At 39.0% G+C, this 23840-nt stretch overlaps 1 protein-coding gene across 2 annotated transcripts; it reads left to right on the forward strand.

Moving 5' to 3' along the window:
• Nucleotides 1-4342: 4342 nt before the first annotated feature.
• Nucleotides 4343-7050, forward strand: LOC144701160 (putative glycosyltransferase At3g07620). Of its 2 annotated transcripts, XM_078572890.1 has the most exons (5): nucleotides 4344-4684; nucleotides 4762-5115; nucleotides 5263-5393; nucleotides 5473-5821; nucleotides 6156-7050. In XM_078572890.1, exons 2-5 carry the CDS (start codon nucleotides 4987-4989, stop codon nucleotides 6816-6818), a joined length of 1272 nt encoding a protein of 423 aa, XP_078429016.1. In that variant the 5' UTR covers nucleotides 4344-4684; nucleotides 4762-4986; the 3' UTR covers nucleotides 6819-7050. The 2 variants fall into 2 exon arrangements, with proteins under 2 accessions (XP_078429015.1, XP_078429016.1); XM_078572889.1 differs by having other exon boundaries at nucleotides 4343-5115.
• Nucleotides 7051-23840: the final 16790 nt, after the last annotated feature.

Raw genomic sequence — 23840 nt, forward strand, 5'->3', positions numbered from 1 at the left:
AGGTGCTGCAAAGAGGGCGGGCAACCGCATAGGTGGTGCAGCTCGTTCAACGTGGAGGTTGAGCAAGTGGGCTGCTTGGTGACCTGTCTACATGATGGGCTGATGAGCGGCGAGTTGGGACATGTATTCAGCAGACTGCCTGGCAGTCAATCAACCAGGTTGTAAGGTCAAACCGGAGGAACGACGTGCAGACCAGGTAGATTGCTCGGCCGATCAACCTGGACGCAGTCGAGCCGACCGGTGTACGTGCCTGGTGGATCACTCGCATATGGTCACCTTGGGTGCAGCCTTGCGGTAGTGATGGGTATGCCCACTGAGGACTTCCAAGATGTGGTTGCATTTGCTCGTAGTGCGCGAGCTCAAGAATGGTAGGCGACGACTTCACGGCCAGGGAGGTGGCTCGCCAGTGCACAGCAAACTCTGATGGTGGACGGTGTCATTCCCAAAGGGGTAAATTAGAGATGGCAGGTGTTGAGTGACGCGGCGAGGGCAGGCAATGTTGGCGTACTATCTTCTTCTTCCCCTTCTCTTTCTCTCTCCCTCTTCTTCCTCGTCTTCTCTCCTCTTTCCTCTTCTCCTTTCTCTTCCATGCGTGGGACCAAAAACTGAAACAACAATTCAATATGAAGTCTGGTCTGCCGACCTAGGGCACCCATCTCTCCCTTATATGGGGGGTCAAGATGGGCCCCTTAGGTAGGTCCAATATGGGGGTCCATTAAGGGGCCTTTATACAGGGGGCCCCTATTACAACCAAACAAAGAAGCAAAAGGAGAAACATAAAGATACGGCCATGTGACACACAATGAACACATCATGACACTGCGAAGATGAGTACTGACACGATGAAAACAGTCACACGAATGTGATAAAACAACGAACTGAACGATCACGTGTCGATGAAGAGCAAAACATCAAATGCATAGACGTGCTTTTACTCGGGGTATTTGAACCCGGGCATCTTTACTGTCACCTTGGCATGCCGTTTGGGCTGAACGCAAAGCGGCGGGGCCGTCAATGACATTGATGACGGCTCCGAAGACGTCTCTAGGGGAGCGGGCTGGCGCACTCCATCATATCTCCTCTTATACAGAGGGTGGATGATCCTATCTTGATCACTCAATCATCTTTGTGAAATTCTTGTCGCACCCAAACTAAGACTATTTAGAATTTCATGGTTAGGAACTCTTAGTTCATAACCAAGTACACACGTACATCCACCATGGTTAGGAACTTGTAGTTTGGTATAATACCATTCAAGGGTTTTTACAAATCAATTCAGTGAACTCTTCTCACTAAAGAACACACACTATCTATCCTTATGTTTCTACACTAATGGCTCTGATATCGACCATACTTATAATGAGAATGAGACTAGATAGTGTTATTTTATCAATATACTAACATCCTTCCTGAGTATCATTCAAATAGGAACATTTTGAACACATGCTTAAATACTAGTGATCTTTGTATTATGATATCATCATAATTCACTATATCATACAATGTATTCATGGACTTCATCATAATCATCACATGCATTATAATGTATAGATTGTATCAATGAATGTTGAACAAGACATGGAATGTCTGATTGGCTTGCCGGCCACATATATGATCATCACGTTTATACCACCATTATGTTTGTTACTCCTTGACACCTATCTGCCTTCCATTTAATCGTGTCACTCGTTCTCATTATCAATGACACTTATCCACCTCAATGACTAACTTTGCCTCTTGTTGGTGCATATCTAGATGCATGTTAATCAGAAGCACCATCTGTATTTTCCAAACCCCACTCTTCTCCACTCACTCTGATTGGAATCAACCTTCCATTGACATTAAAAGAGTGACTGCTAAGCTATTTTAATTAGACTTAATTAGTTTTTCCTAGTAGAATTTTTTAATTAATCCCAAAATTCTTATGTAAAATTAGGATAAATTAGGTTTAATGGGATAAATATTTTCTCAAATTTGATTGTTCAAGAGTGAAAGAGAATAAATAAAAATATGATTTAAAAATTATAAATAATTTTGAAAGTTTGTTGAAAAAGATTAATGACAAACCAATTACGATATTTAGATGATCAAGTTAGACAATTATTCTCACAAAAATTCATGCTCAACATTCTTTATCAAGAAAGGTATGAAAATTTTTTAATGAGCTATTGGAGGATTCATCCAAAATTTCATTGTTTCTAAATCTGTAAGGATGATAGTTTTATTTTCACTTCCTTATTTAAAAAAAAATATAAAACTAACTATAAAAACGTAATTAGAAGATAAATATCATAAAAAAAAAGTGAGGAATTAGTGCACACAAAAACCGTAAATGAAAAGTAATATACTTATAATTTTTTTAATGAAACCTTTTGCAGAAAGATCACAATATCAATATTTTGATAATTTTGAGATTAATCAAATGATTATACCAAATTGAATGGATTACTAAATTAAAATTTCCTTATATTTATTCTGGAAAATTTGTATCTATATATCTATTATCACTTTATAGTAGGGGTTCTTGGAAATCAAAATATCTGCCTAGTATTTTATCAAGGCTATTGATACACTTAAATGACTAATCCCCTTAAAGGCCAATGAATTGGGTATCATTTTTCCATATTAGCTGTAATTTAATTACTCAAATAACTGTTAAATGAAATAAAACTTAAAGATAAATTCAGCTTGAATTTTATCACAATAAAATCAACAAAAAATACTCTCCAAACGAAATATTTTATCCCAATTTTTTTTTTCACGCTCCTCTTAAGTTTTATCCCCAAAATAGCAAAAAACATCATAATGTCAATCTTATAATACAAAAAACAATGATCTCATGGCAAAAATACTCTCCTAACGAAATATTTTATCCCAATTTTTTTTTGCATTTTCCTCTTAAGTTTTATGCACAAAAATAGCAAAAAACATCATAATGTCAATCATATAATACAAAAAATAATGTTCTCATGGCAATCGTATAATGGAGGTCCTGAATATCAAACGACTTTATAACCAAAATTCAAGATCATTATTAAAACGAAAATAAATGAAAAATATTTTTCATCTGCAAAATTTTCTATAATTAAACATATATCTTTTGTATTCATCCAGGTAAAATGGATATTAACTTTATATAATAACATCTATCCCTAAATAGGGACCTAGCTCACACCATCAATCTAAGTTAGTGAGTCATTGAGAAAACTAACATGTAGTTGCTTGAATGGTATATAGGGCATTAAGATCAACCCATTTAAAAAATTCACCAGTAGTCATTCAGAACCCATTCATTATAATTTTTTATGCTCATTCACTAGTGTAAATATAATAATTACCTGATGTTTATCTTTTTGCCAATATTCCAAGTATCATATTGATCTTCAAATCTTTTGACTTTAACAAAATCCAATCGTTATTTAATTGCATTTAATGAGTTTATATCTAAAATATCCATTAAACACGAATAATTGTTGGACACATTCTGTACAGATTGTGTATATATCAGTACCAATGTCCCATGAAAATAAAATATAATGTAAAAGAAGATTGCAACTATCCTGGGATGATATTATTAACATATTCTAATTTTCTAATATTGACCATGGGAAGTAAATCATCAACATAATTTAGACCCAAATAATTCAAATGAATTCATCGAATATGAAATTCATCGGACGATCCCCAGCCATAATCTACCTCAGAAGTTGCAACTTCGTATGAAGCTTTCCTACAAGAGATTTGGTCTAAATACAATTCCTAATGAATGATTATTTCATAGCCTTCTTAGGCCCTATTTCATGACATTTCATGCCTTATACTCCAAATGATTCTTCAGATTTACACCAGTTTTCACTAAACAGTATAGGTTTGATACGTAACATTTCATGACAATAGATTTACATAGTCTATTCTCGAAACAATCATCCATATTCCTTAATTAATAGTATGTCAAATAAGTAATAGTAAATAATTGGTTGGGAGCAGATGGAAACATGAAGATAAAAATAATAGATATGTATATCCGTCTACAGGAAACGCCTCCTAGTTATAGCAAATTAAAAGAAACTTTCAAATGCGATCAAGATTAGTAACATTCGATTTATTGATTCAATCAAGAATCGCCGAAACATCGATCAAGATTCCTTCTCTTCATTACCGTGTTTTTTTGGTGGGTTTTCGCTACCTTCATTTCCTGCTAGATCAACAGCGGCGGTGGGAATTGTTGGTAGGACGTCACTATCGTTGACCACTATCTTCCGTGGAGGCTGCGATGGCAACTTCTCTGAACTAGCCCTCGCAAATAGTATAATCTTCTAACCAGCCCTCGTCGTACAAATCTAAACGACTACCGTTCATCTCGAGAAATTTAGCGTTTAATAAGAGAGTTGTGTCTGTTTTTTTCTGCTCTCCCCGCCAACAAGTCCTGAGTCCTGACGCGAAGTCCGGGAAGCACGAATCCGAAGACTACTTTCGTTTCGCTTTGATCTCTCTCTCTCTTTCTCTCTCTCTATGGGTTACCTTGTTTCCCTTTACGGCATTAAGTTCCGATAAAATTGCGAGAGATAGAGAGAGAGAGAGAGCTAACTTCGTTCATCGTCTTCTTCAGCTATCACGATGATTCAGGAGCATCTAAGACATCGACGAAGGTTATTCCAGTGGGGAATCAGAGCCCATGTATTGAGTATGTTTCTGCTCGCTGTGGTTTTTTGTGGCTTCCAGATCTATAACCTATTTTCTGAGAAAGAACTCATGTATCAGCATGAAAAGGGCATCTTGCTTAATATTTCCTGGCATAGTGCAATCCCCACTGCAGAAGATTACATTCTTCCTGTGCTTCTCCCTGACGATGGAGAGAAACCCAGATTAAATGTCAGCCTGCCGCCAACGAGTGGAAGAGCTCTTCCTCCGTCCAGCTCCCTGGTTGATGAACAGGAGAAGATATGGAAGAAGAAAGAAAAGCCGGAGCCTGATTGGACGGAGGACATGAATCACCGTAATTGCTCGAGAGAGAGAGATCCTCTGAGAATCAAGAGAAGAATTAACGCACCCATCAGATCTATACAAGAGATTACCAAGATGCTTCAACGAAACCAACGCTCTTCCTGCTTGAAGGTATAAAATGCTGGTATAGTGTATTTAAGTTATTTTAGGACGTGGGCTAGAGAAGATGAGCAGATAAAAGAGAAATTTCTTTCTCAAAATCTAAGAGTTTATGGTAGATCTAGGATTGAGATTCTGCTTAATTGTCTATGGCGGTAGGTTCCGGAGTGGTCTGCTCCTGTTGATCAAGAAATTCTTCGGGCGAGAAGAGAGATCCTTAGCGCATTAATCGTTAAGGCCGACCCGGTGCTCTATCCGCCCGTTTACCGCAACTTCAGCATCTTCAAGAAGTGAGACATCTTTCCCCAAAAATAACCCAGAAACTGCGTATAGTAAATCTCATAAATCGGAATCGTCGTCTTTCCCCAGGAGCTACGAAGCGATGGAGAAGATCCTTAAAGTGTACGTCTACAAGGAAGGCGAGAAGCCAATTTTCCACGAGCCGCTTCTCTGGGGGATATACGCGGCAGAAGGCTGGTTTATGAAGCACATGGAAGAAAACGAACGTTTCCTCGTGGACGACCCAGCAAAAGCTCATCTTTTCTACATGCCCTACAGCTCCACTATTCTTCGCTTCAAGCTTTTCGACCCCGTCGTACGCGACAAAGGGATCATGGTCGATCAATTGAAGCACTACGTCGCTGCAATTTCCGCCAAATATCCCTTTTGGAACAGAACCGGCGGTGCTGACCATTTCTCCGTCGCTTGTCACGACTGGGTAAATCAACTCTTCCATAAAAAAAACGAGAGAAAACCACAACCGAACGAAAGCCTTCGTGCCTTCCGTTCCGTTATCGGTTTCCAAGGACTTACTCTAGAGACTTACGCCCGTCCCCTAAGAATTTCTTTGGGTTCGTCGCGTTCCAGTCCGAGCGTGAGACAGAAAGGATGACAAAACTGCCTTACGAACGAGAACCAGTAAATGGGTTCGTTCCGTTTTCCGTTCCGAGGTCAGGACGGGTAACAGATTTGTCATCCGTTCACAAACCCTAGAGTTTCTACGATTTCTTCGCGGGTAGAGAGATTTTATCGCTGATGGATGATTATTCCAGGCGTCGATTTTCAAGGTAAAAGCCATGGGAGATTCGATCATGGCCATCTGTAATGCTGAGATGAACGGGGCTTTCGAGCTAGGCAAGGACGTCTCTATAACGCTAACGCCGGTGCGACATCCTCGAAATCCGCTGCAAAATGTGGGAGGAATGCCGGGTCGGAAGAGAGACACGCTCGCCTTCTTCGCCGGGCAGATGCACGGACAAGTTCGCCCACTGCTGTTTCAGCACTGGGGAGAAAATAGAGATCCCGACGTGCAAGTCTTTCAAAGGCTACCGCGGGGAGGAGGAAGAACATACGACGAACACATGAAAAGAAGCAGATTTTGCCTGTGTCCTAGCGGTTACGAGGTTAACAGCCCGCGATTGGCTGAGACCTTCTTCTACGAGTGCGTGCCAGTGATCATTTCAGATAACTTCGTTCCTCCATTCTTTGAGGTTCTTAATTGGGAGGCCTTCTCTGTGGTGGTGCCTGTCAAGGACATCCCCAAATTGAAGGAAATACTCCAGTCCATCCCCAGAAGGAAATTCCTGGCTCTTCAGAAAGGTGTGAAGAAAGTGCAGCGACACTTTCTCTGGCACTTGAAGCCAAAGAGATATGATCTCTTCTATATGACTCTGCATTCCATTTGGTTCAACAGGGTCTTGCAGTTTAGGTCATGATTGGATAACAGAAAAAAAAAGAGAGAATTTTGGTCTCTCCATTTGAACGTTCTGCTGATCCTGCTATCTAATAGATGTTTTAGGCTGGTAAAGACTGATGGCCATCACAATCTTCTCATGTGTTGGTAAATAAATATGAAGCAACCAGGTCTATGGATCTTGTATAAAAGAATTCTATTCTTATGAGATGTAATAAGGATTAAACATTGTATAGCGACAAACCTTGCTCCCACTGCATCATCCAGCTCCAGAACCGTGGATTGAATGTTCTGAACTATACACTTTTACGTATCAAACTTGTCGAAGAATATGCATAGAGTCTCTAATAAAATATTTCCCAAAAGTTGAGAGAAATATATTTCTCCAGGTATCTGCCTCTCGGTGATCGTCTGATGATCTTTTAAGATGTGAATAATTTTAAAACCCATGCAAGGGTAACGATTTTTCCTCAATTCAGCTTTAGCCCTCTCTGCCTCCCCTTCTGTCTTTTTTCATATATTTGTTTCTATCTCTTTCACAAGCTCTCCATGCAGCATTAATTCATCTCTCTACAATCATTCCTCACATAAACAGTCCAATAAAATCATACCAATGTTTAAGTCTATATGACGTGAATTTGAGCCCCTTATCATCTGCGGGTCTCGTGCAGCTAGATCTTTTATCTTTATTGCTTTGGATGAAAGGATAGTTTGAATCTGAAGACCAAAAGTCAGATCTTACAGAACAGCATCATTGACTGCATGACATTTTTCAATGCTTGAAGTAGGATATATCATTTGTACGACGCGTGATGAATATCAATATCGAAAACGTAATTGGAGGGCCTTGTACAGCCAATTTCTTCACAAATAATTTTATGCTCAATTCTTTAATGTGATTTTACTACCTGTGACTGAAAATTTACTCGCGAAATAAAAGAAACTAATCCATCCCATTTATTCTCCAAAGATCTTCGAAACCGTTGTCATCTTTATTTAGTGCGTCGAAGTGAGAAAACACAAGAGCACCAGAATTTGTTTGACTGGTCGACGCGCTTTGTTGATGAACGCGGCTGTGTCCTTTTAAAAACTTGAAACAACTCTCTCTCATATATCCTTTTATTTAATAAGCGATAGAGACAGATCGAGAGAAAGATAATTAGATTTTGATACCTACTTGGCATTTCTGTAGAGTATTCAAACACCACTCTTCAACGAAGACCGTATGAATGGTATCGGAATGGGTCAAAAACGTACCTTTTGCATGCCGTACGTTACTCATTCGTTGTTGGTGGATCAGTCTTTGACGTTCAAAACTCATCCAAGGCCTCAATTATCACCGACATCACACATTCATCATCGTTTTCGTATGAAAATTCTGGAAGACAATCGGCGACCGAATTTAACCCCCTATTCAAGACAATTCATCCGCTTGCTGTGAATATTCCATAAGAGGATTTAATGATACATCTAGAGCCGGGACGGCATCTGTGCGGTGATTCTTCATCGTTAAACTTGTTATATGCGTCTAATTATCTATATGTTCGTCTATACGTGTATTTAAACCTTTAAATTGTTATGATGCTAGTAGTTTAGAAAACTTTATGTAATGGCGTTTAATTTTAGTGTGTGACACCCTTTTGTATGTTGTCATCTCACAATTCATGACTAAATTTATGATGTGCTATTGAAGCATAATTTTAGATTTTTTTCTTGTAATAATATTTCATTGATTTTTATGCTTTCCCTCGTGGATACTAGTTTCGGGCGGTTATATCAGCAAAACAGCCCATATCAATAATACAATTGTAATTAAAAAGCTACGCACAAATCAAATAACCAAAAATCATAATTTAGAATACGATTATAATAAAATAACCAAGGCTAAGTGTCACACGGTCAAATCCCGAGCTAGGTCTCTTGCTTGAATTTGATGTGTGCCGGGCTCAGTGCTCGGAGCAAAACACTGAGCAACTTGATCTCTTGCAGCGGAAGTCTTTGTAATTGCTTAAGATCGCATAGAAGGGGTAAGAAGAGATAGTGGGGACGCAGCCCCGTCAGGGAATAGGGTCATTGCATTCATATCATGAAAGGTTACATCGTAGTTGGGACGATTACATGGGGGAAGATGAGGGGTGATACAAACGAACTAAGCGAGATGCCTCGTGCCAAGGTAGTGTCGCCTCTTCGCCTCGAGGCCGCTGTTCCGCTCGCGTGCGCCTGCTCTGCCGCTACCCATGTGCACCTGCGAGCATGGCGATCACACAGGCCACCCCTGCTTTGACGATCACACACGCCACCAACACCCGCGCTAACACCATTGCACATAGTCTGCGCGGCGCTGCGGCATTCGGGGCCTCAAGCTTGGCGCTGTGCGCCCAACACTACTCGTGGGAGCGCTACGCGCCCTCTATGCCGCCTCGGCGCTCTCCATGCACCACATGCCAAAGTCTCCTGGCGGGATGTCTCCCTACCCTGCGCCCCGCACACACAATGCGCACACTGCCCGCGTGGCCGCTGCGCGGCACCCAGCACAACTCCGCGCGCTGCACCACGGCATGCCGCCCGGCTTGCGCGCCCCGCACTTTGCGCTCCCGCGCGGCACTTGGGGCTCGCGCGTAGTGTTGGCGCCTGCGCATGGCGCTTGGCGCTGGCACGCGGTGCTTGACACGCGCGCTCTCACGTCTATCGCCCGGCGTGCCCTGCATGCACAGACTTCACCTGATCTGTCCCGCCTTGGGCATGAACGGGCACACGCACCGTCTGTAGTGTATCACCACATACAGGGGCGATGGCCTAAAAGATCAGGTTTGGGCATCGCTACCCATAGGTGACTAAGTCATTAAATATCGTGAGTCTCTAAAGCAGACACGCCCTCCCAATAAGCATGCAGGCCTCTGGGTAGGGAATGCCGCCTAGTTCGGGGCCTAACACGCCCCCACCGCCTAAACTTGTCGACGCCTTCATCAACGCCTGCTGCTTCGCTTCATATGCTCACAGTAGGTCCTTGAACTGCCATAAGTTCGAGTCGCACTCCCATGTTGCTGATTCAACTGGCCTATTCTTCCACTTGATTAGGTACTTAATCTTGTGATAGCAATCGTGATGTCCTACCCGGCCAATTTCCCTCTTCGCCTGGACTGCTTCTGCTTCCTGATCAAAATGCACTTGCACATGTGGCGGCGCAAGCTGGGGCTGGTTTTTCGCCACGTCTTCGGAATCTGGTATATATTTCTTCAGAACCGACACATGGAAGACCAAATGGACCGCCAGCCGACGGAATGTTGAGCTGGTAGGCAACCCGTCCGATCTTCGCTACTACCTCGAAAGGTCTATCATAGCAGGGTACCAGACCCTTGTGTTGTTGCTTTGCTTGCTTCGTCTTCAACATCTGCGCGTTGATCTTCAACAAAACCAGGTCGCCGACTTGGAACTCTAGTGTTGTTTGTGTTGATAAACATATTTATTCATCTTGTGAGCAGCACTTTCTAGTGCCTCGCGGGCTTCCTCAATGTGAGCATGATAATCACCCGCAAAGCAGAAGGCCACGGGGAAATGTCTATACCCCTTTCTCTTCACTACTTCCAGAGGAGTTAGTTGTTGTCTTCCCGTTGTAATTTCAAACGGTGAGTGACCCGTAGCCAAGCTCCAATTGATGTTGTGTGCAAATTGCGATGCATCTAGCAGCTCCACCCAATTCTCTTGATTGATCAAGACGTAATACCGTAGATACTCTTCAATCATGGAGTTTACACGTTCAGTCTGACCATCTGACTAGGGGGTGGAAGCTTGTAGAAAATTTGAGCTTGGAGCCCATGTACTTGAACAACGACTCCCAGAAATGACCCATGAATCTTGTATCGCGGTTGCTAATGATGTCTCGTGGAAGACCCCGATACTTCGCCACATGGGACATGAACAGACGAGCCACCCCATGTGTGTGCACCTCCGACATGGTAGGGATGAACGTCGCATACTTGGAGAAACAAGCCACCACGACCAAGATGGCATCGTGCCCACCCACGCACGGAAGGCAAGTGATGAAATCTATTGAAATAGACTCCCATGATCTGCTCGCCCTCAAGAGAGGTTCCAGCGTTCCTGCAGCCTTTGCCTTCTCCGTCTTGTCTTGTTGACACACAAGGCATGAACAAACATAAGCCTCCACATCTCGTTCCATTCCCGGCCAGTGATAGCTATTGGACAGGAGTGCAAGCGTCTGGGCCTGCCTTGGAGGTCTGGCGTGGGGTGCATCGTGTGCTTCGTAGAGGAGCTTCCGACGCAGCCCACCCGCACGTGGCACATATGGCTTGTTCCCGTTTGCATAGATAATTACATATTCAGTCGAGAATCATCTTGTCTCGCCCGCTGTGATGCACTTCATCAGGTGAACGGCTTCTGCATCATCTTTTAGTGCTAACTTGATTTCATCAAGAATACTTCCTTGGACACCTAAAAGTGCGGCCACAAAAACTTCTGATTCCTTGCGGCTTAAGGCGTCAACCATTTTATTAGCCCGCCCTGGCTTGTATTTCAAGACGAAGTCAAATTCCGCCAAGAAATCTTGCCATCTTGCTTGCTTCGAGGTCAGTTGCTTCTAGGACTTGAAGCAACTTGTGGCCACATTGTCGGTGTAGACCACGAATTTTCCTCCAAGGAGATAGTGGTGCCAGACTCTCAGGCAATGTACTACCGCTGGCTTCTCCTTCTCATGCATTGAATATCTTCTCTCCTGCATCAAGACACCTCCAAGCGCAAAGTCAGAAGCATCAGTGTGTACCTCATATGGTTAGTCGAATTTGGGCAATCGGAGCACTGGTTCACTAAAGAATGCACTCTTCAACTTGTCAAATGCTCTTTGACACCGGTCTGTCCACTGCCACTTCATATCTTTCTTCAACAAATCTGTTAGTGGGGCAGCTAGTCGGGAGAAGCCTTTGACGAACTTCCAGTAGTAGTTAGCCAGACCAAGGAAAGATCTCAACTGTGGCACTCCCTTCGGCTCTATCCATTTCTTGATGGCCTTTACCTTCGAGGATCCATGCGCACACTTCCCTTCCAGACCATGTGCCCGAAAAACTCAATCTCCTGAAAGGTAAACTCACATTTCTTTGGGTTGAGGTAGAGTTCGTGCTCTTTCAACTTGGTCATCACCTTCCTTAGGGGCCTCACATGGTCATCCAAGGTTTGGTTGTATACGAGGATATCATCCAAGTACACAATGACAAAATCATCAATATAGTCCCGAAAAATTGAGTTCATGAGGCAACAAAAGGTAGCAGGAGCGTTCATGGCCCCAAAAGGCATCACACAAAATTCAAATGATCTGTAGCACGTCACGCACACCGTCTTCGGTTCGTCACCCTCCTTGATTCGCACTTGGTAGTACATGTTCTTCAAGTCCATCCGTGAGAAGTAGTGAGCCTTGCCGAGCCTGTCAAACAATTTTTCAGCGTTGGGTACAGGATATTTATTTTTCACTATTACATTGTTCCCCACTCGATAGTCCACACAAAGTCAGAGGGACCCACCTTCTTTTTCTGCAATAAGACTAGGGCGCCGAAGGGAGCCTTGGACGGTTGGATTAGCTTGTTCTCCAATAGTTCCTCTAGGTAGGCGGGGGGCATCTTGTAGGGTGCCTGCACAGGTGGACGAGTGCCAGGGATTAGTTCAATCTCATGGTCCACGTCTCGCCTGGGTGGCAGCTTCACGGGGAGTTTCGCGGACATCACCCGACATACTCCTGTAGTACATCTGCAATTGCCCCTGCTAGTCCACCTGCGGCTACACCGGGGTTGTCGTCGTCGTCACCCCAACTAAGTGCCGCCCAACGGGCTGGCGTGCACCCCTGCCTTTCACCCTTTTTCGGGGTGTCGGCCCTTGTATGGTGACGAGGAAGGTCTCTTCCCCCTTCCTCAATCCATCCTCAATTTGCATTGCAAACAGAAGAGCGGTGTTCTACATTTTCTGGAACCCTTGGTCCCTCACGAAACATGGGTGAAACCCCTCAGGGAACAACACACTGCGGTACTGGGGAAACACAACTACGCGTGATCCCATTAGGAGGTTGAGACCCAAGACGACCGTGAAGTCATCCATGGCAGACACCATGAAGTTGGTCTGGCCTTCCCATGATTCCACCTACAGCAACACTCCCTTGGCCACGCCGATGATGTCTCGGGCTTCTGAATTGATGGCCTTGATCTTCCCTGTACTCGATGAAAGCTTCAAGCTAAGCTTCTTCAATTCTCTCTCAACAAGGATATTGTGTGTCATCGCCGTGTCGACCATGGCTGTGGAAGGTTTGCCATTTATCAATACCGGGATGTGCAAGAGGTTCAGACCCTCATATTCGACAGGGGCACTCCTTGTAGTGCCGCCAAGCACTAGAGGGGGTTCAAGGTCACCGTATTGCTACCCCCACGAACATCTGGTTGGGCGGGCGGCACGACCATCACATTGACGTTGGTGGTCGCCGTCGTACCCTTCGGGAAATCCTTTATGAAGTGGGGGCTTCGCAAGCAAAACATGTCAACTTGTTGCCCCCACTGCCTGGAGTCGTCCTCCATAGTCTCGAGCTCTTGCCCTTGTCTCAACCTTTGTCGTGGCCCGTCTTGAGCTTTCTCTTCAGGCCTTGACTGCTTGGGTTTGCTGATGCCTTGGCGCGTTCTTGGCGCGGCTTGTTCCACTTCCTAGATTTCTCTTCGGTCTTTGCAAGTTTGGTGGCACGAAGCTCCGTTCCTTCCACAACTCGATATGCCAAATTCAGGTCTTGATAGTGCCTTCTCTCAAGCTCTATCTAGAGCCAGTGGGGAAGTCCCTTAGCAAAGTGGAAGAGCTTGTCCGCGTCAGACATGTCAGTAATCCTCCTAATTATGGACACAAATTGGCCCACGTATTCTCTTGGATTGCCCGTCATTATGAGATTTTCCAATTCTCCCCTCGCTATCCACGTCGTGTTGTATGATACAAAATTCTCCTTTATTTCCCGCACAAAATCTTCATATGTAGGAGGTGGCTAGTTCCCACACTCCTCCCGTTAACGCCACCATAGCTTCGCCTCATCTGTGAGGAAGTAACTTGCTTGCAACACTTTCTTTTCGTCCTAAATTTCCTTGTTTCCAAAGTATCGGTCGCAATCATACAGAAAATCTGCCACGACGTCTTTTCTGCGGGACCTGTCGAACCGCGGTGGCGGGAGTGAAATTTTTTCTCCTTCGTCGTTACTAGAATGGCTACTAGGATCTTCTTCCAGTCTCTCCACCTTCAGTTTCAGGGTCAATACCATCTCCGTGAGCTGGCGTACAGTATCCTCAAGGATCTCTTGTCTATGGGGGGTCTCAACCCTTAGCTCTCCCACATCCTAATTGCCTTCGTCTCGGTTCTTGTCAACTTGGATCTTCAAGCCCAAGAGGTTCTTCTGTAGGAAGTGGGTGGCCTACCTCTATTGTTTCTCTTTTTGCCGTCGCTCTTTGCATAGTTGTGAACAAAGTGGTTCCATCTCCTCAACCGAGTTCAGGAGCATAGAGGGAAGCAATCCAACCTGGTTCTAATACCAATTATCACATGGTTAAATCCTGAGCTAGGTCTCTTGCTGGAATCTGATGTGTGCCGGGCTCAGTGCTCAGAGCAAAATACTAAGCAGCTTGATCTCTTGTAGCAGAAGTCTTTGCAATTTCTTGAGATCGCATAGAAGGGGTTAGAGGAGATAGTGGGGACGTAGCCCCATCCGGGAATAGGGTCATTGCATTCATATCATGAAAGGTTACATCGTAGTTGGGAAAATTACATGGGGGAAGACGAGGGGTGATACAAACGAACAAGACGAGATGCCTCACGCCAAGGTAGTGTCACCTCTTCGCCTCGAGGCCGCTGTTTCGCTTGCGCGTGCCTGGGCCGGGCGCCGCGCGCCCGCGGGCATGGCGATCACACACGCCACCCCTACTTTGACGATCACACACGCCACCAGCACCTGCACTGACACCATCGCGTGTAGTCTGCATGGCGCCGCCGCATTTGGGGCCTCAAGCTTGGCGCTGCGTGCTCAGCGCTACCCGCGGGAGTGATACGCGCCCTCTATGACGCCTCAGCGCTCTCCATGCACCACATGCCATAGTCTCTTGGCGGGATGTCTCCCTACCCCGCGCCCTGCACACACAATGCGCACGCTGCCCGCACAGCCGCTGCGCGGCACCCCGCACAACTCCGCGCGCTGCACCCGCGGCATGCCGTCCGGCTAGCACGCCCCGCGCCGGCGCGCGCCACTTTGCGCTCTTGCGTGGCGCTTGGGGTTCGCATGTAGTGTTAGCGCCTGCGCGTGGCGCTTGTCGCCCTACCCACCCACCATGTGCGGTCTTCACCTGATTCGTCCCGCCTTGAGCGTGAACGGGCACGCACACCGTTTGTTGTGTATCACCACATATAGGGTGATGGCCTGAAAGATCAGGTTTGGGCATCACTACCCTTAGATGACTCAGGCGTTAAATATCGTGAGTCCTAACGCAAACACGCTCTCTTAATAAGCATGCAGGCCTCTGGGTAGGGAATGCCGCCTAGTTAGGGCCTAACACAGAGGCATAAATAAAGCGATATGATTAATGTTTTGATGAATATTTGAAGTTAGGTTTCATTGCCTAAAGCTCTAAATGGACTGGTCAAATATTTGTCAAGGCAGTCTACCCTAGGTCAACATGGCCAAACATAGATGTTTATCTAAAAATCTCAAACCATCATATGGTGAATATAAATATCATTTTGGAGTGAGATATATAATACCTGGAACACTGATATTCATGGATATAATTGACTTTTGACGCTATGATCAATTGGCCAAACCTAGTTTTGTCTTGAAAACTTCAGGAATTTTGGCACAATGTCACATGCATCAATGTTCAAAACCTAGACATTAATACTTGACCAGCCAAATTAATCGGTCAAACTAATTATTTTGGATTATTTCATATTGAGCTACTTATTTAAGGATTTTTTACCTAGAGAAGCAATGGAAATTTCAATAGTTTTAATAAATAAGCTCGTCTTGATTAAGCATTAAAGGAAATTATAAAAAAATAATAAAAATGGGGAATTTTAACTTTTAAATTGGTGATTCTTACATATATTCTATAATTGTAAAGGATATTTTAAATTTTTATGTAATAGAATTGAAATGTCAAAAAGTACACCTACTTGATTATGATGTTTTTTATGGGCAAAACATGTAAAGGGACCTTCACAAAAAGCTCTATTTCTATTTGGATGAGAAAAATAGCCAAAGTAGTCTTTTACATTTTCAAATAATGTAATGAACACTGAATTAACCAATATTTAAATAAAACAGTGATATCCTGACTGATTTTTATCAACCTTCCCCATATAGATGACTCTCATTGATTTTAATGAATCTTACTGATATTTATCTCAATGAAACAGTTGTATTGATTCAGACTATTTATTTTCTTTCCGTATTTTGAATTTCTTCATTCATATATATATCTATATATATGAATATAGGGAATTATAAAATGTGATTTGTTGATATTTAGTGTTCCAGATAGAAGATAAATTTTCCCTAAACATATTTTTAATCCATTGGGTTGAGTTTGAGATTTTTAGTGAACCTGTAATGGAAATCATCTTAAATAAAGTCACTTTGATTCCTTGGCTCTTGGGAAAACTCCTTTTAATGGATTAAATACATCTTCGTCTATCCTTCATGATAACACAAATTAAAATCAATGAGATAATAAAACAAATCAATATTGAGTATTCATAATACTATCTAGAAATAAACTCATGTCAAAATATGGCCTTATCATATTGAAGTTTAATATGCATGAAAACTGCTTCAGGACATCATCAAATTTGAACACATGAATTTCAAATCAATAAGCTCTCGTAGCACTAAATTGTACATATCTTTTTTTTTCTCAGTCTTTCTATATTTCTTAATTGAATCAGTTTTTTTTAATAAAATTTGTTTCTTATCATTTTTTAAGTCCATTTTTATTTCCCTTATTTGGGTTTTATTCTCTTGATTTTCTAATTTCATGATACTTCTTTTGACTCTTGAGATAAACTAGTAAATATAAATACGGATCGGAATTATAACTTGTTTACACGATTTATATGTTTTCTTTTGCATGAAAGAGAAAAATGAAGTTCCAACAAAATGGTTTAATGATCCTTTCCAAATTTTAATGGATTCATCTCCCATGTTTTACCTATTTCTCAGCAGTTCCTGCCCTGAGAACCAAATTGTAGGAAAATTAATATTTAGGCAGAGGTTATATATCATTACAATATCTTTTAGAAACACAAAAATATCTATCAACATATAATGACAGTTTTTACACGTTCCTTATTTTCTTTTCCAGCACAAATGTCAATAGAAAAAACCAAAATTAAATTTCTTAACCACTTATGTTTTTCCATGTCTCATATAAGACCACAAATCAATATCTGTTAAAGTTTTGATTGAGCATTATGATAATTCAAATTTTTTGCCACATTACCCTTTGTAATATTTCATGAACGCTCTCACCATTAAAAACTTATGAATATAACTGAAATTCAAATCAACCAATTATCATCTTTATTATTCATTGATAACCAGATCAAACATAATCTTATATCAGCATTTACGAATATTTATACTATTAAGAAATAAATATAATGTCTATACAAATTAATTCGATTAAATAAACTATATTATATTATATAAACTTGAGTCTATAAAATATTCAAATTTATTTATAAATTATGAATGATTAGCCTGTATTTTATATTAGCAAATTTATCCTTATATTTTATTTTTTGGTACATATGACCATTTTATTTTTATTTTGATAAATGATTCATAAGGCTTTGATATAAATATAGTAACAAGAAAATTAAAATTATTCATAATATAGAAGAAAATAGGTTCTAGTAATTTCGTTTTTCAAAATCATTTCTTTTTGTGATTTGAAATATTGAGATATTCTAGAAATTATTCCATGGTCTACTATGGATTCATCTAATCGATATTTTAAAGAATTAAAAGATATAACTTGGGAATTATAAAATAATTCACCTATTGAACATTCATAACAATTTACTTGGAACATTTGAAGCTAATGCCATGTTCTTCACCCCTTTTTGATAAAATATAGAACCTGATACTGTGTTTAAGTACAAAAAATGTTATCTCTTCATAGTTCTCCAAAAGTCATCAGGAAAAACCATAAAATCCACCATTAATATTGCCCTAATTGTAAGATATACAGTATCTCACAGAGCCCTATTTGAAACATATCCTTCCAATTAAATTTCAGGATTAAATATCATGAAATATTATCAGATCACAATATTAGAATAACAAGTGAGGAATGTGTCTAGTTATTATTGATAATGATCCACTTAAGAATGAAAACATAATTTAACTCAAATATTATGAATATTTCAATAAAATTGCATTTAAAGTATCTATATTCTCAAATTATTTTAAATTTTAATGGATTTAGAGCATAATAAATTTGATATCATGTTCTTGATAAAGTCACTGAAATAAACCAAACGAGATAGACACATACTCATACAATCATTTCTCCCTCATACTTCTGATGTAAAAAAAAGTAACTCCGTATAACATAGTATTTTACTGAACTTATGCGTCCTTAGAATATGATTGGTTCTAGACTACACTGTGGGATTTTGGGAAATTGGATGACATTAATTCAATGAGAAAAGTAGTTGAATTCAAAAAGATCCTAAAGTAGTTTACTACTTTTTTATTCGAAAGTTTATTTTCACAACATACTCCATCAGTTATGTATGAATATTCCACCGTGGTTTAAGGCATATCATTGTGCTTCTTAGTTGTTGATGAAAATTTAAAAATAATGTATTTAATTCACATTTAATATCATTCAATGCACTATGTTTGAATAAAACCTTTCAAATTATCCTGTATTTTTATTATTATATAACTAATTTGTAAAGTTATGGAAAATTATTATTTAGGCGGGAAAGGATTTAGAATAAGTTTACAGACTATTTAATGATTTATTGGTGATAATAACAAATAAAATGCTATTTTTAGTAGCAATATATGGATGTTATGCACATATTTTATCCTAAATGATCATAAATGAATGTTGTAAAAGATTAAAATTAATAAGTACAATTTAAATATTTTTTTAATTTTATTTATTATGATATTTTAGTAGAATTTTAAGACATTAATTTTAATAGGAAAATAATATTACCAGTCAGAAAATATTTTTGGGTTTATTAAAAATATTTAGAAGTCTATTATATTTTTAAAATAATGTCTTATTTTTTTCCAAATTTATGTTATTTTTGAATTTTTTATGTTAAAGTCATAAAGAAAATAGTTTTATTAGTCAATTTTTTTTTAATTTATGTATAAGTATTTAAATATTTAAGGATTTGAATCATTATTTCTTTGATTAATCCACCCTGACAGATATCAAAAATTTATTTCTATGTATTGCAGTGGATGATTGCCACCAACCAAACAAGGGGTGCGGTGAATGATTGTCATCAGACAATCATTGTCTCAGCCAATTGTTAAAATATGTATACCAAACAAGGGTTGCGCACGAGCCAATAAAAAAAGGACACATTTTTTTATAATAAATAAACTGATTCATGTATCAGGATTTAGGACACATGACAGAAAAAGAATGATTGGTGAAAAGGTGCACCAAATATGAATTATTTTCTCTCTTTTTTCCTTTTCGCAGGTACACATGGCATTTTGTTATTGGGCATGCCATTTCAAGTCCAGAAAATCTCACTATTAATTGGCACTCTTTGGTATAAAATTGAGGCATGTGTAAGCACATCATTGGGAGGAATTTTCAAGTGTGGACTACACCACATAATCCTTCAGAAAGTTGATGATTCCATGTCATGCTAGAGATTTTAGATGAGGAGAGAAAAAATGAGGGGACTTGATTGCTCCAAATTCAAATGGTAGTATTTTACAATCCAATGTGAGTTTTGGCCTCAAATTTTGAGTGTAGCTTCGTCTTTCTCCCCTCTATCTGTCCCCCATCTCATATCTATATATAGGTCCCCGTCCAAGTGAAAAGGTCACCCTTGGATTTTTTTGAAATTATGATTAGCCGAGTGATTTGCTCGTAAAAAATGCTGAATGATTGAAGCAGTAACATTCAGATTCAAGAATCCAAAAGAGAAAGTACAAATCATTCCATTGAGCATGTGAGAATGAGGTTAGAGTGATCTTTGTCCTTTTTAACTCTTCTCTTTTCCCATTTCCCTAAGTTATTAATGTCAATAGTCTAGGATTTCACCATATGTATGATACTGCCAACTCTGCCTCTCATAAGTGCATATCTGCCCCATCTTCGTCTCACCAGTGATAATAAAATCATTTCCACTCACCCACTCATTGTGGCTTTCCGCTTTGTATCTGCAGCCATCTCCGCGATTGTTTGTCATGGTCAAATAATTCACTCACTCTACTCACACCACTGTAATCAAGTGACACATAGTGCTTCCAAAGCATAGGCAAAGGTATTTATCCAAAATAAATTATTATTTTCTAATATAAAATTCCAATAAACTTCTAAAATTTATCATATAATACTTAAATAAATTAAGTCTATTAGGAAATTACTTTCAATTATTTTTCTCACCATCTCATAATTATTTTTAATAAGTTTTTACTAGTTTGATTTAATTAAATTATTTTAAATCCAAAATTAAATATAAAAAAAACTAATTGAATTCAAATTTTCTTACTCCCTGTTGATTCAACTTCAACTCTTTCTGTGCTCATAAATAAAATTATTTTTTCATTAACCAGAAGTCTCCAATGAAATAATTTAACCTTAAGTTTTTTCATCAAAAGGTTTTTTTACTATTTATGGTATTGCTTTCAAAAAATGTTATGCAGTAATATATAATGAAAATAGAGAACACACTCAGACAAAAGAATTTTTTTGTGCTTCCAAAATTATTTTTTTTGTTTTTGGGTGAGGATGTTATTTCAATGTATTTTTTGTTTTTTGGTAAAAGGTCCAAATCTTAATGTTTTTTTATTCTTTGTAAGTGCATTAATTATTTTTTTAATCAATGAATTTTGATGTGTTTACACATGTATTTGTGTTCTGTTGCATTTATGGAAAATGAATTCAAAATGTTTTTTCCTGCAGCCACATGTCCCTATGCATTAAAAATAACAGATCTCAGTCCAAGGTTGGCGGATTATATCATTGAAAATTGTGATGCCACAATGGTACTTTTTTGTAGCTAACCATTGGTGAACCCCAATGATTGGCCACTATCTGATAAATCAGATATAACACATAGTAGAATCAAAGTAAACCCCAATTTTTTAAAAGAACTCCCAAAAATATATTCCTGTTTAAAATCATAAATTTAAATTATATCTTCAAATACGATGTCAGAAACTTCTACAATACAGATATTATGACTTTTCAATTTGTTCTTTATCAGTATGGTGTACACTTATATCAAAATACTCCAAAATCCAGATAAAAATATAATATCATTATAAAAATAGATTTAATCATTTAAAGCTTGATAATACACATACATTATCATGTTGATAGAAATAAATACAAATAATTATGATACTAGAGTAACAATTGAGTTCTAATCACATGTCAATCTCTTAGATCGCATGTTAGTATCATGAGATTTTGGGAATATCCAATATGTGCTACATGCTAGTGTGAAATTATCTTCAGGAAGTGTCAAATATATTATCTGTCCAAACCCAAAAGTTAAGAAAGAAGTTGCATGCATGGCATGTGTACATCTAACTATCAAAGTATCTACTTTTTAAGAACTTATTTATATACTAATCACCATATATTAGTATAATAGTGGGACCCAAGTCCTCTTTCTTAAAATATTATTTGATATTTCTTGTTTAATCAGTGATATATTTTGAAGTATGTTTACTTTATGAAATATTAACTTTGACAAAGAGCGAGGCCTATCTCATTCAAAATGAAAAATAATGGTGTTTTTCTTTGAAATTGTGCCAGAATCAAGAGCTTTTTCAGTAACATTAATATGTGTTAAGGTCTTTACTGCAAAAGCCTTACACACATTCCCATGGAGAATTACTTGTTTCTGGAACAGAATTTTTTCTAAAAGGGACAAAATTTGCACATATTTATGTAAGAAAATCCCTTGATACACAACATAAAGATCCTCCATGAGAAAATATGGTATCCCAATATTCCATCCTATTCCTACATCAATTTCCAAAAAATAGTTCATCTAATTCATTCAGAATTATTATTTTAATCACTTATCTGCTTATTTGTGTTTAATGTGGTAAGTGTTCAACTTAATATTTTTACATGTCTTATAAAATAGACTGAAGACATATTTTAACTAGTTTGAAAAAAAAGTTAAACAGAAGTCATCCGTTTTGAATACACATGTTGAGTAAACTCATACTTGTCGCTTTAAATATTGCTTGGTTTTCATACAGAGTTTAAGCATTGAAAATTTCATACTTATATTTTTCATTCACAAAAAATACAATAAAATTATGCTTTTAGATGCCCATGATATGAGAGATCATCCAATGAAGGCACAAGTACAACTAGTTTTCTCAATATTCCATTATGCAAAGCTTGAATCATGATAGTCGACAAAAGTCAAATATTAAATATTTATCTTCCATATGCTCACTTTGTTTGTACATTTAGGGTATCTCAAATTAATTTAATGATATTAATTGTGATTATTTTAGATCACTTCGAAACTGGAAAGATACACACTCCAAATATTATGATTGTAACACCAGTTGCAAATTACATTAATAATCAAAGCAAGTCATTGATGGAAATATGTGTGACTGGCAATCCACTACAATGCATGTGTGATGCTTATAATGAAGTAGGCAAATACCTGCAATGGCTTGGTGAATTATAATGAGATCAAAATGCATATATCATTGTTTTTAAAACTGTGTTCTTAAAAGATTCATATTCAAAGAATACTTGAGAATCTCACTCATATGATATGGTTGATCTCGTAGCCATTAATGTGAAGATACTAAGGATATATATTAGGTGTTTTTTATTGCAGAGAATTCACTTGTTAATCTATAGGAATTCCTGAATGGTATTATGCAAAACTTCAATCACATATTTTTAAGTGGTACTCTTACATGAGACACCAAAGACAATGTGGATGATGGCTGTGTTTTGACTATGACCTACAAGACCCTATTCATGGAATTACAAACCATATAAGATGCAACGAGAAGTTTAACAAAATGATTGAAAGATCATGATGGGATTGTCCCCCATGGGTATGAGAAGAGACAGCTGAAGGAAGATGCCCCCTTAATTTCTTTAAATATTTATAAATTGAAGATTACATTCATTGAGATCTAATGGCACTGCACCATATGTCCCAATCTGTTGTACTTGGATTGTGCCCAATCATTGGCTGCAGCCAATCTATGGCTGTACCCAATCTATAACTGTGCCCAATTATTGGCAGTGCTGATGATTGCAAAATTATTTCTTAATATCGTTTCAAATCGTGAACCCATAATGCATGAATCACATACTTACTCCAGTAAAGGTCCTTTCCTTTCACTCCTCGTGTCTTCTTGAAGTATTTTTCTTTGTGAACGATCGTGTCTTCGGCATCATATTCATTGTGATACTAGTTTATTTTTCTATTAACAAGGACTCATGGAAAGAAGAAAAAAGGGACTTACATCACAATAAATGTGAATTTAAACATTAGTCACATGTTAGTACTTCAAAATATGACGATTCAAATTTCCATTAATGCATCTCAAAAATTAAAAAAATACCTGCACATGTGCCACAACAGCAGTGCCCAAAACTGGATGAGTTTCACATTTTTGGAGAATCCAAGGATATGCTTTACTCTGATGAACATGAATCAGATTGGCGGTCAAACGCAGACATTCATGAAAAAATCAGTAGGTGTTATCCTTCTAGGTGCAATTCATTATTTCATGGCCTAATTTCATCCTTCTAGGTGCAATTTC

This window comes from Wolffia australiana, chromosome 3 (assembly GCF_029677425.1).
Source record: "Wolffia australiana isolate 7733 chromosome 3, ASM2967742v1".
NCBI lineage: Eukaryota > Viridiplantae > Streptophyta > Magnoliopsida > Alismatales > Araceae > Wolffia > Wolffia australiana.

What these genes read in the sequence shown, in the direction of transcription:
- LOC144701160 (XM_078572889.1), top strand. Translation starts at nt 4,618, where the DNA reads ATGATTCAGGAGCATCTAAGACATCGACGAAGGTTATTCCAGTGGGGA. An exon ending in AACTTCAGCATCTTCAAGAA is followed by an intron (nt 5,394 to 5,472) that starts GTGAGACATCTT and finishes GTCTTTCCCCAG; the next exon opens with GAGCTACGAAGCGATGGAGA. An exon ending in CCGTCGCTTGTCACGACTGG is followed by an intron (nt 5,822 to 6,155) that starts GTAAATCAACTC and finishes TGATTATTCCAG; the next exon opens with GCGTCGATTTTCAAGGTAAA.